The sequence below is a fragment of the Rhamphochromis longiceps genome, linkage group LG1 (assembly GCF_057381845.1).
Source record: "Rhamphochromis longiceps isolate RC_006_pf linkage group LG1, R_longiceps_female_GT1.1, whole genome shotgun sequence".
NCBI lineage: Eukaryota > Metazoa > Chordata > Actinopteri > Cichliformes > Cichlidae > Rhamphochromis > Rhamphochromis longiceps.
In genome coordinates, this window is record NC_140557.1 from 34206360 (window position 1) to 34219113 (window position 12754).

Below are 12754 nucleotides of genomic sequence, written 5' to 3' on the forward strand. Positions count from 1 at the left end.
CATAATGAAACACTTCCTAATGTACAGCTAGCACTATGTGTAATTAAGATATAAAGCATGCTGCTAGAGCTTGGTGAAAGAAATCAATCCAAAATTTGAGCTGGACTAGAAGAATATGCATTAAAGCAACTTTACAGCAGTGTGCCCACAACCATAATGCCTCAGAATCTGCCTCTAAGTCAGATAAAAGTGGGTTAAATCAGTAAAGTGTTCAGTTCTAACACACAGACAAACATACTTTAAATTATATTAGTAACAGACTATAAAATACCAAAATTTGACTGAAACACAAACTTCTTGGATGCTCTGTAATACAGAACAAGCCAGATTATCAAAACTATTTTTTAGTACCAGGCTGTAAACATGTTGCAGTTCTGTAAAGTTGGACGGGAGTGTTTGGGGGCCGTCTCGTTTTTGGAGCCCGTCCCAAGTAGTTGGTTGAGAAATGGCAGCTTTTGGCACATTCATGCTGGCTTCTTTTTCTGGTTCCTGCTTGAAATAACACATCCAGTCCTGGATTTTTAGACAAAAAAAAAAAGTTCTTCAGTTGCAGCTTCACAGCCTCTCTGAATGTTTCCTAACAAATAAGAAAGTAGCCTTTTTGTTAGCTTGGTATTTTTAGGTTGAAATGCAACGATCATTTTAAGGCTTTTATGCAGTTTGAGTAATAAATCAAACATTTGACTTTTTTCTTCCATGAAAGCTCGTCTCTATTAACATCCACTTTAACCATCATGTATTCAGCTAGAGCCAATTTTGGTTTTTTTTTATTTTTAAGGTTTTATTTTGTGCCTTTTGTGAGGTGTTGAAAATGTGCTTTGTAAAAGGAAATTTATTATAGCTGTAACACAGACCACTTTACACAACCTTATCGCTTACTGTGTTGCAATGCGTGTAAATTAGAGATTTTCATATTGAGCAACAAGACATTCAGCCTGAAAGCTTCACAGTCACAGACCTGCAGTGTTCTGAAAGATCCGCCTGTTTATGGAGGGCTTTTTTTTTTTCTGCACAGCTTTTTGCTCTTAGTTTGACTCAAAGAATTAGAGTTGCCCAGATTTCAGGGTAGCTTTAGTGTCTTTTCATTGTGTCTGTGTTATATGGTGTTCTGAAGTCTGTCACTTTTTTCTGCCTGCATAGCTCCCAGGGAGTGTGAGGAGGACGAGTTTCACTGTCAAAACGGCTACTGTATTCGCAGCCTCTGGCACTGTGATGGCGACAACGACTGTGGGGACAACAGTGATGAACAGTGTGGTGGGTACACACACAAAGAGGCTCACCTAAGCCCGAGCATGCAAGGCCTTTATTCATTCCGACAGTATTTGTAATAGTATATGAGCCTGTGTGTTCTTTCCATGGCAGACATGCGTAAATGCTCAGACAAGGAGTTCCGCTGCACGGACGGGAGTTGCATTGCTGAGCACTGGTACTGTGATGGAGACACGGACTGTAAAGATGGATCAGATGAGGAAAATTGCCGTAAGTTACTGAGAGAGTATGCACAAGCTTTGTTTTGTAGACACATTGACAGGCCAGCTTATATTTGTAGGGCATCATCCACGATAACTCAAGTCAGATCAGAGTGATGGTACACTGCAGCATGTAAAGTCAAAATTGTGGCCTCAGAAAGGGGCAAATATGCTTACCAGTAAAGCTGTATGTAAACCAAGATCTCACAGTAACAAGTTTACCCCAGACCATGTAAATGTGTTCACTGTCTCAATGTAGAGCTGAGCTTCTGCTTCATTTCATGTATAGTTTCTGACAGACTCAGCAAAGTAGCATCAAAACTTCAAAGTGCCTCCGACAGCCAACTGCTGCACCATCTTTTCCAGCATCTGTTTAACATGTCTGCGTGTCTGTGCAGCTTCAGATGTGATGACAGCCACCTGCAGCGTGGAGGAGTTCCAGTGCGCATATGGCCGCTGTATCCTGGACATCTACCACTGTGACGGAGATGATGACTGCGGAGACTGGTCGGATGAATCGGACTGCTGTGAGTTCCCCGTCGCATAGCTAGAAACACACCTGCAGCATTGTAGACGTCAGGGTCTAGTCTCAAACCTCCAGGGGGAAAAAAAGTGTACTTCTTAGACACCAATCCAAGTTTTGGGCAGAAGTAAAGATTTGACAGGAAACGCACTCAGTGTTTAGCTAGGTGATCCAGACCAATCGTGCCTCTCCGGCTGGTGTAAAGAATTGCTGTCATCTGATTACACACACAGGTACAGATAAACATTTCTTAGGATCCCTGCCAGTGATCGTGGCTCTCACTAGACTGTGTTGTGCATGGTGGATGAAGGCAAAGCTCTTTCCGTTTTCTCTTCCCTCTCCTTCCTTTTATTCTCTGCCTTTCCTCTGAGTGCAACTCAGATTCATGTGTTACAGCTTCCTGCACTAGTTCAGCTGGAGTTTAAAAGTACATTAAAGGCTCATCTGAACAGGAAGTTTAACATCCATCATTTTTAGTGGTTACACCGACCGAGTCTGTTCCAAACTGGGCTCAGATACTGAACGCTGACAGTTAAAGCATGGTGCAGTATAGGGCTGCGCGATATGACCAAAATCTCATATCCCGATATAAGACATCTATCGTCCCGTGTTTTAACCGATGCATGAAACTATACATTTTAGACATAAGTTGTGAGTATTTATTACATGGCATGCTACGGGGAAAAGCCTGTTCTAACGTTTGAGTCTAAGATTTATTTTTTAGCATCTGGCGGCTCTTTTTTAATTCTCATCCGTAAATAATCTGCTCTTTCACGTGATTCAGTTTATTTTGAAAAATCTCAACAGGATCTTGAGCTTTATTGTGAAAGGTTTATGTAGAACATAAACAAGCGGACACGCGATGGTGTTACTGTCGTTGTTGCTAACCACAATGCATAAAAACAGGCGCTTGTCCGTCCGTAGTGTGGTTATATAAAATATAAGAGAAAGAGAGAACTTTAAGACATTAATATAGCCACTACAGTGACCATCAAAACGATGAAAAAATATTGCCGTAAACAGTTTATTTTGCGACACCACGAAACAAATGATAGCGTAAAATGAAACGATAGACGTTTTTATATCGTCATCCGATATATATCGTTATAAAGTAAAGTAAAGTAAAGTTTATATCGAACAGCCCTAGTGCAGTAAAACATCTGTAAAAGAGATGCAGCATGTAACTGATGTTGCTTCAACTACTGGTTATTTTGATAATTTGACTTGAGTATTATTTGTTTTTGTCCATTAATACTAATAACAGAAAATGATGGCTGTCTAAGAATCAAATGATTTCCCATTTATAAGTGAGAATACATCTTGTGTAATTGCACTGAAGTTGTTCCAGAAGGTACTGAAACCACAAACAGCCATAAAGTTTCAGTCCATTTAACTCAAATTGGTCAAGGTGACACCTTTCACACCGCCAGCAGCTACCACTGCTCTACCTGCACCTGTTGCTCAAAGCAACCAAATATATGGTGGCCCTGAGAGGTCACACGGGCCGCAACTTAGGAAAACACCAACAAATATAAAAAAAAAAAAAAGAGGGAAAAAAATCACCAAACAAAATTAAAGTGTTTGTGGGGAAACATGAATGTGACGGACCATCTGCAGAAGTGACAGAAACCAAAGCGCTGAGAAGCTTAAAAGAAGCGCAGGGTTATCAAATGTATGTTTTAATCACATGAGTCATATAGTACTGTAGATACACATTTTCTTTCAGCCATTTACTGTTAGCTTGTCACTTCCATGATGTTTTTGTGTCCCCAGAAACACTAAAGAGCTGTTAGGAAGTGGCATTTTTGCCATAGTTGAGGTTGATAAGGTGGGTATTTTACCATTGGATTTGATGCAAAGTGACTCTACAGAAGAAGAAAAAAATGTGAATTGTTGATTCACTGTCTGTAATCTTGAAAGCTGATTCTTTGATAATAGTGTTTATGTGTTGTAAGAAAGGCCCTCTGGTAGCTGCACGAAAATTGAGCTTCATTGTAAAACACTGAGTGCTGATTTCACATCCCGACGTTCTGTTGATGGCAGGTTGGGCTCAGGAACAGCTGTTGCTCGACAGCCTGTGTCATAACTGGAAAGCACTCTGTTAGATCTGTGCTGTCACTGTATCTCTCTCTCTTTCTCGATCACACGCACCCACACACACACACGCTCACACACACACACGCAGAGGGAAGCCACAGTCCTGACATAGACTATCATGTTTCGTTCGCCTCGCTCCAGAGACGCTGCCTGCTGCTGACTAATCTCTCGGCTTCTCCCCTCCCTGTTCCCTTGTCTCCGATTTCTCACGTTCATTTGCTCATCATCTTTTAACTGCCCACCACATCCAGCTCTTTCACAGACACATGCGCTCGAGCCCAGTGGTTTCCCCCCACTTTGATGTGTTTATCTGCAGCGCAATAAGCACGGCTTCAAAGTTTTGCAACATCGTTTGATCATCTGTAAGGTCAAATTATTCAACTGAGCAGCTCTCTGTTTTTTCCTCTCATCTCCTCCCACATCCAGGTTTTTTAATTGCTGCCTCACTTTTGAAGTGTCGAACTTTTTTCGAAAGTTGAGCTGGCATCAAAGCGTATTTGAAAGGGGGGGGGAAAGCACAAAAGGGGCAGCAGAAAGACCTTAAGAAATACTTTAGATAACTGTGTGTAGGAAATACAGAGGCACATAACAGATCTAAATGAACAAAGTGTTGTTCAAGGTTTGTTTCAGGTCCTCGCTGATGATTGCGTGTCCCCTGTGGCTGTCCTTCACTCTCACACTGCCTGTTATTCTTCCTGTTTTATTTATTTATTTCTGACTCAGAATGGTTCAGGGCGAGAGCGTTCTTTTTTTCTTTTTAGTAATTTAAGTCCTAGTAAATTCTGTTTTATGCTGTAGTTTGTACACAAACACACACACACACACACACTTAGACAGAGAAGGCATTTCTGAGAGGCATAAGACAGCCCATCCTCAGACAGCATTCCTTGGCACGGACTCTCCAGACACATGAAGGGCGCTTTGTTAGAGAAGTCGACACTCTCTCTCACTCCCTCTCTCCCCCTTATGTGAATACACACACACACACCCAAAAGAGATCACACTTGCAAGCCTCGTTACCACTGATGCCGCTTTGGGCTGCGTGGCTGAGCAGATGAAAGAGCTCAGTTGCTGTTTTTGTGTGCATGTGTGCGCGAGGGAGAGAATAAGAGATAGACAAGAAAAGGGGGGATGAATCATTTGGGTGTGTGCGCGGGTGTCGGTGTGCTAGTTGGTGTCCCACGCTAATTCCCTTGGCCAATAAGTCTCTCTCTCTCAGCTTCTCTCTTGTGGGAAAGCCACCTGCTGTTTTGATCGTTTCTTGCCCAGCTGACAGGCCTGCACAGCGTTGCTAGAAACTGTCTTGACTCACATGCCTGCTGTAGCTTCGATGGGAGCCGACTCGTCCTGTCATGAGGAAACGCGTCGAAGAAATACACACACGCTCACACACGGATGAAGGGTTTAAGATGCTTATGTCTGATTCAGCTTTAATCTTCTCATCCACCTCCGTCGTCATCTGCTGCCAGTTTGAGCTTCACTTTGATCTGATCACATGTAGCGATGATGGTGGGTGATTTAAAGGTGGGACATTTATGATCTCCGCTTAGAGATGATCATGCAGCAGCTTAAGTAAGCAGATCTAATTACTATATGTGGGAAAAGTAATATATGTTTAGGTATGTGGAATGCGCTCAGAGAAGATAGAGTAAAAATGTTTATTCTGTGATCTTGTGACAAAACTTTCACTCTTCAAAGGTGCATAAGTGGGATCAGACATGGTGCAAACTTGTAGATGACTTACTTTTCCAAAATAAACAAAAGGGTACCAAAAGAGACCTGATCTGAATAGACTAAAAGGTAATGGGATCGAAATTTGGTCAACCTGAACACACCACAATGCTTGTTAGTATGTGTCATTATCTGTCGATGAACCTGTGATTGCTGATATATTTGCAGAGTTGTGGTTGCAGAACGACCTCTCGGAAGTATGGAGAAACAATAAGAGGGCTACTTTAGCCAGAGAAGGTGCTCTGACAGTGAACTAGTGCTTTGTTATGCAGTACTTGACAGCATTTGTACCATGTCAGTTCTGCGTGGCACTGCATTTGTGGCAGAACAAATTTCCATCAGTGTCTTTGTATGACTGTAGCTGAATACAGCAGGAATGAAGAAAAGCACCACCTTGAGGCGCTACTGAGCATTTGTGGCGTGCAAGTAAAGTACAAATACGCAAAAAAAGAACTCCGCTGACAGCTAAGGTGACCTATCCGCTGTCGCTAGTCTCACTTTGTGTCGTCACTATGCAGGATTTTTAGAACTTTATCCCACATGTTGAGACAGCATCTTACATGTTTCTTGGCCCTCATCAAATTAAAACATGCAAGTCTCACACAAAAGGCATGACTCAAAAAGGTGATTATTTAATAAGAAATTAAACAGCTGGACTTACCAGTGGTTATAATACAGGGATGTTCAAAGACTGTCATACCATTAAAAACGAGCCTCCTTTTCATGCTTGCTATAGCAAGGAAGTGGACCTGTAACCTGCACAGTTTGTGTATATTTTTATATATTTTTTAGATTTATATATAACTCCAGGCTAAATCAGTTATATATATGTGTGTTTATTTAGCTTCACATCAGCCATGCAGATCAGTGGAATTCATGTGCAGCAGCGGGATGTGCATCAATGCTGCATGGAGGTGCGATGGCGAGCACGACTGTGACGACCGTTCAGATGAGAAGAACTGCAGTGAGTAGCCGGTGTCCAGAATTAATGAACAAATCAGTTAAAAATTAATCATTTCTTCTTTTTCCGTCATTATTTCAAAAAAGCATTCACCCATAATGACTGAAGTCCTAATGACTGATCTAAAACTATAAGAGTAATATGTATGTTTATGTGCGTCTCCTGCAGCCACGTCCATGTGCACGGCCGATCAGTTCCGCTGTGCAACTGGACGCTGTGTCCGGTTGTCATGGAGATGCGATGGCGAGGACGACTGCTCGGATCGCAGCGATGAAGAGGGCTGTGAGAAAACTGGTAAGGCTCTGGTTGTTATCTTGTTTTCAGCCGCTAAAAATAGTACAAGCTTCAACAGTAACCATGACAACAGCTCTGAACAGCCCTCTGCTGAGAAACTTCTCTGTTGGGAAACACAGTTGCATTTTAAAAAAAGGAAAAAAGTTCAGTTTTTTTTTTTTTCTTTTTTGGTCTGTTCCTTCACTGTGCTGTGGAAAGACGAACCGCAGAGACAGGCCTGTGTATTGTGATTAAAATAACAGTGAACAGGCAGCGAGGGGGAAAAAGCTAGATGGAAACTTTTTATTCTGTTTTTGGATACTATCCACCAATAAAAGGAAGCATGGCGATAAAGAAGTTCAGCTTTGCAGGAAACCTGTGAATACCTGAAATGTTTCTTTTATTGCTCATCACACCATTTTATTCATATTTAATGATCTATTCAAATCCATTGTGTCATTTTTAAACCTGCTTATGTGCATCATAGTCCATGCACAGTCACCTGTTGTTCATGCTTGCATGTTACATAGGGTACACACGCACACACAACATTAAATACGTACATACATGGGACTTAAACCACAACAGGGAATTAAAGACATGGCAGGCAACTGACTGTCACAACCATAGCACATACTATTTAGATATTTAAGGGAGAACTACTTGGATAAATATGGCGTAGAAAAGTGTTTCACTTATCAGATCTGTGTTGTATCTCCTCACAGACAGTCCTCCATGTGCCCCTGATCAGTTCCAGTGTGGGAATGGCCGTTGTATTGGCCTGCGGAAGGTTTGCAATGAGGTCAATGATTGTGGTGACGGGACTGATGAACACCCACACCATGACTGCCGTAAGTGTAAGAATGGTGACATCGGCATCTGGACACCAATATGACGATTACATAATAGTTTAAAGAGTTTAAAGGCAGATAGCAATGACGACATTTGGTATCCAGTGCATCAGTCGATACTTTTTTTTCTTTAGACACAAGAATGATAAACAGATTTACCTAACATTTGTTATGTGAAGTTATATATGAGTCCTTACTAAGATAATATTAAATTGTAGAAATGATCTTATTTTATTGTTACAATAAATTATGGAACACTGGTAACATGTTTGAAGGATGTTTCTGTGTCTTCTCTTTACTTTTTACATTTATTGGTCTGCCATTATAAATACAAATACCGATTTCATCAAGGTAAAATGTAGTCCTAATGCTGACTCGGTGAGATGACGCTGTCAACAGAAACCATTGGAACAGCTGAGGGTGTATAATAAATGCTCACATAAATTTTAACAGCAGTTTATACTGTATATGTTGACCTGGGCCAGCCTGATTGCCATCGCCATCCACGGGCCTAGCTGCTTGTGTGTCTAAAATATTTTAAGGCCCAACAGTAGATGAGTCAGACACTTTTTATAGTGTGCGGCTGTATTTATACTGAGCTAGGATGCTGTGTTTATGTTCCTGTAATGTTTCTGTGTTGTGCGCAGGGCCACGCTCCAACGAGGGCAACTGTAACCAGAATAACGGAGGCTGCTCCCAGAAGTGTCAGATGGTGAGAGGACTGGTCCAGTGCACCTGTCACACTGGATACCGACTGATGGACGACGGCAAAACCTGCCAGGGTAACACTGGCTTGCTTGCTTGCGCGTGTGTGTGTGTTGGAGAGAGAGACAGCAGAGTGAAAGTGAGTGAGCAGGTTGTAGCAAGTGTTAATATTCATGACCTCTGCAGAGTTTGACAATTGGCCAGTTGCTACTTTGTGTTAAACATCTGATAGCTTCACTGACTTCCTACATGTGACAGTGCTTTAAGAATTGTTCTCAGTTTGCTACAACTCTACTCCCTCACTCCACTCATTCAACGTGCACTTCTTTTATAGCCTGAAGATGGTCTTTTGGAAATTGGTAATATAATTTACACATTAGGAACTAAACCAGTCATATAATTTGGTTAAGCTAAGCCTTTTCTTTTGCCAAGCATAGATGATTAAATTGTACAGAGAGACTCCAAGCTATCAACTGAATTAGAGGTGTCTGGGGAAAACAAATCAACAAATAAGCAACCAACCCAAAACTGAAAGTAGAATACAGATCCTGACTGAGTGAATTAAGCAAACCTATAAAAACTACAACTTTGCTCTACTTGTCCTGCCTTTAACTTCCTAAATACGGCCAGGGATTGAAGTTCATTAGTCCAGTCAGTCAGTTTTGCAATTTGTTAGCAGGGTTGTTTTCCAAAAGTATGAAGAAATTTCGCTGGAATTTCACAAGAATTTTCTCTTTGGGCTGGAAAGTTATTGATGACTGTTTGGTCTTCTTCTAATCTTGGATTTCTGCCACTAGCTAAACATTTTATTTGCCAGAACTTCCAAATCATGAAGATACATTCAAATCTACTCGATGTATTTTTTCCAGCTTCCAACAGTTAGTGTGCATGCATGTTGTGAAACTGATTTAGATAAAGGCTTGAAAACTAAAATGATGTACATATGCTCCAAAAGCATCAATGAATTTTCCCTTTCTGCACAATGTGTGACATTGTTAATACTGTGGGAGATAAGACACCAACATCTATATGTCCCTCCCCTCCCTTCTTCTGTCTCTGTGGTCTGTTCCAGATGTGGATGAGTGTGCTGAAGAAGGCTACTGCAGTCAGGGCTGTACCAACACAGAGGGGGGCTTCCAGTGCTGGTGTGTTCAGGGCTACGAGCTCCGACCTGACAAGCGCAGCTGCAAAGCTCTGGGTACGAATGACTGGACTGTGTTTCATCCCTGACATGTGACCGCAGAGAGCTGTCGTGGTTTGACTTCTAATAAAAGTACAGTTGCATAGTGTTTGTACGTGTTTCAGCAGTAACTATATCCGCTGCTCTGTTGCCGGGTCTTGGACTTGCATTGAGGTCACCTCATTCGGAGGGTCTGGACTCAATTTAGATATGCTGCATAGGTAGAGGGCAGACCTGGTGCAGCAGCACATCAATCTGCTGCGGTCCAGAGTTAAATGCAGGTCAGACATGTCTGTCACACAGCTGCTGCAACCCAGACCTTTATATCCAGTCAGATTAATGCTTTGTCTCATTTAAAGTGACCTTTTGTCCTAACTGAATTTTCTTTATCTCTCTTGTGTGTAGTTACTTGCCAATTTTAACCTGCTAACCTTTGCTTCTCCTTTTCACTTTAACACACGTCAACTCCATTCACGTCCCTCTTTCTTCCTCCCTTTAGGTCCCGAGCCAGTGCTGCTGTTTGCCAACCGCATCGATATCCGTCAGGTTTTGCCACATCGCTCCGAGTACACCTTGCTGCTCAACAACCTGGAAAACGCCATCGCTCTGGACTTCCATCATAGTCTTGAACTAGTCTTCTGGTCAGATGTGACTCTGGACCGCATCATGAAAGCTAACCTCAACGGCTCCAATGTGGAGGAGGTCGTCTCCACCGGTCTGGAGAGCCCAGGTGGGTACAACAGCTAATGGGATGCAGGTTCAGATGTAGGACAACAGACTCATTTATCATGTTTCCAATTTATTGGACTCTGCTGCTTTCTGTCCAACTATACTCTGCCCCACTCTACTTCATTCATCACCTTATTCATAAATGAGTTAAGCAACATAACATCAATACTGGTGAAACTTGAAAGTCTTTGGTGCTTTCTTCTTGTCTTTTTAATTTATAGTTTCTCTCTGGTTCCTTTATTTCTAACCCTGACCCTCCTTTTCTATTTCAATCTGTGTTTTTTGTATACATATTTGTGTTCGTTACATTTTGTCTTATTCTGTCATATTTAATCTCTTTCACCACTAAATTTTCTAAAAAAACATTATTTGCTTTCTTTAAAGTTAAAAGGATCATCATCTAGCACACGTGTTGTGCATGTAGCTAGAGTCATATTAGATTTAGCTTAGCCTACCATAATCGCTTAAAACAGAGAAAAGGCTAGCCTGACAGGCTTACAACTCACCAGCTAACACACTGTATCTTATGTATTTAACTTGTCCTAGTAGTATCAGTTATGCAGTTTTTATTTCATAATCATGATTTATTCTTTCTACTGATACAGTAGTATCGTGATTCTCGCTGTACCAGAGGTTAGCTGTGATTACAGTCAGGCTACAAAGGCAAATCTGCTGCTACATCCTTTCTTGATTTTGTTTTGATTTTTTTGCTACATCATGACATTGATTTAGCTGGTTTTAAAGCTGCACTAGTGACACCACAATGTCTTGCTAGCTAAAGCGTTTGAACCTGAGAGGCAGATGATGTCTGAACAGGTTGTATGAGTCGGTTTTAGAGAAAGAAAAAAAAAAAACATGGAAAGGAGTAATTTGCCTAATAGTTTTGTTTAATTGGCTTAAAAAGTCCCCATCTATATTAGTTTTTAATTGTTATGAATTCAGTTTATTTACACAGCAATTCAATTAAATTCAGTTTTATTTATACTGCGCCAAATCACAGCAACACTTGCCTCAAGGTGCTCAAGGTGTAAGGTAGTAATACATAAAGAGAAAAAAACAACAATCATATGACCCCCTATGAGTAAGCACTTTGGTAACATTGGGAAGGAAAAAATCCCTTTTAACAGGAAGAAACCTCCGGCCGTCCATCTGCCGCGACTGGTATGATATGCAAATTGGCTCAAGAGTTGGCAGTTTGTCTTGTAATTGGAAGTTTGCCGGTTCGAGTCCCGGCTCGGACAGTCTCGGTCGTTATGTCCTTGGGCAAGACCCTTCAACTACCGCCTGCTGGTGATGGCCAGAGGGGCCGATGGCGCGATATGGCAGCCTCACTTCTGTCTGTCTGCCCCAGGGCAGCTGTGGCTACAACTGTAGCTGCCTCCACCAGTGTGTGAATGTGAGAGTGAATGAATAGTGGAATTGTAAAGCGCTTTGAGGGTCTCAAAAAGCGCTATATAAATGCAATCCATTATTATTATTGTTATTATTATTTTTCACACCATTTGGCTTCAGTCCAACAGAGGTCCTTCAACCCACTCATCAAGAAATAGTTCTGCACCTTGATCCCAGTAAATCCACAACTTTGACTTTGTTCACTGGATTTTTTTTTTTTGAGATTTATAAAAAGAGACATTATAATAGGTGATGAAGGTTTATTAGATTAACTATTAGCAAGATGATAGATGTTCTACCAGCAGAACACTTTCAAAAATAAGAACTAACAGCTACACAAATAATTATCAGACAAAGCAAATTGAAAAAGCTAAAGAGTATGCATTGCTTGTGTCTACTTGTAACATTAGTAACAAAATATTGGTTCATACTTAAACCAAACTCAGAATGTTCTTCTCTCCTTTTAAAGGTGGACTGGCCATAGACTGGATCCATGACAAGTTATACTGGACAGACTCTGGGACGTCCCGTATTGAGGTGGCAAACCTGGATGGGACACACCGCAAAGTACTGATCTGGCAGAACATGGAGAAGCCCAGAGCCATTGCACTGCACCCCATAGAGGGGTACGAGTCCAAACACAGGCACGCACATGCAGTCTATAATTCACCACAGATGTACACACACTCATATATACATATCCCCTCTGGATGTGTCCCAGTTGTAGTGTAGCAGCAGAGCAGGGATTAACGTTTGGCGGCACAGCCATACCCACAGGCAAGCATCTGTGTGGAACAAGTCTTTCATGAAAGGGGCAGCAGCTAAGTGTGTTTTCTTCCTAGC

At 41.6% G+C, this 12754-nt stretch overlaps 1 protein-coding gene across 3 annotated transcripts in view; it reads left to right on the forward strand.

Annotated features, from left to right (window-relative positions):
• The window catches only part of lrp4 (low density lipoprotein receptor-related protein 4), a 109761-nt gene that overhangs the window by 77641 nt on the left and 19366 nt on the right, over positions 1-12754 (forward strand). For all 3 annotated transcript variants that reach the window (XM_085407672.1, XM_085407681.1, XM_085407689.1), the window contains exons 4-13: positions 1141-1254; positions 1363-1479; positions 1868-1996; positions 6665-6784; positions 6950-7075; positions 7780-7905; positions 8553-8687; positions 9683-9808; positions 10290-10520; positions 12381-12537. In XM_085407672.1, coding sequence (XP_085263798.1) covers positions 1141-1254; positions 1363-1479; positions 1868-1996; positions 6665-6784; positions 6950-7075; positions 7780-7905; positions 8553-8687; positions 9683-9808; positions 10290-10520; positions 12381-12537 — 1381 coding nt within the window. The remainder of the gene's footprint in view (positions 1-1140; positions 1255-1362; positions 1480-1867; positions 1997-6664; positions 6785-6949; positions 7076-7779; positions 7906-8552; positions 8688-9682; positions 9809-10289; positions 10521-12380; positions 12538-12754) is intronic.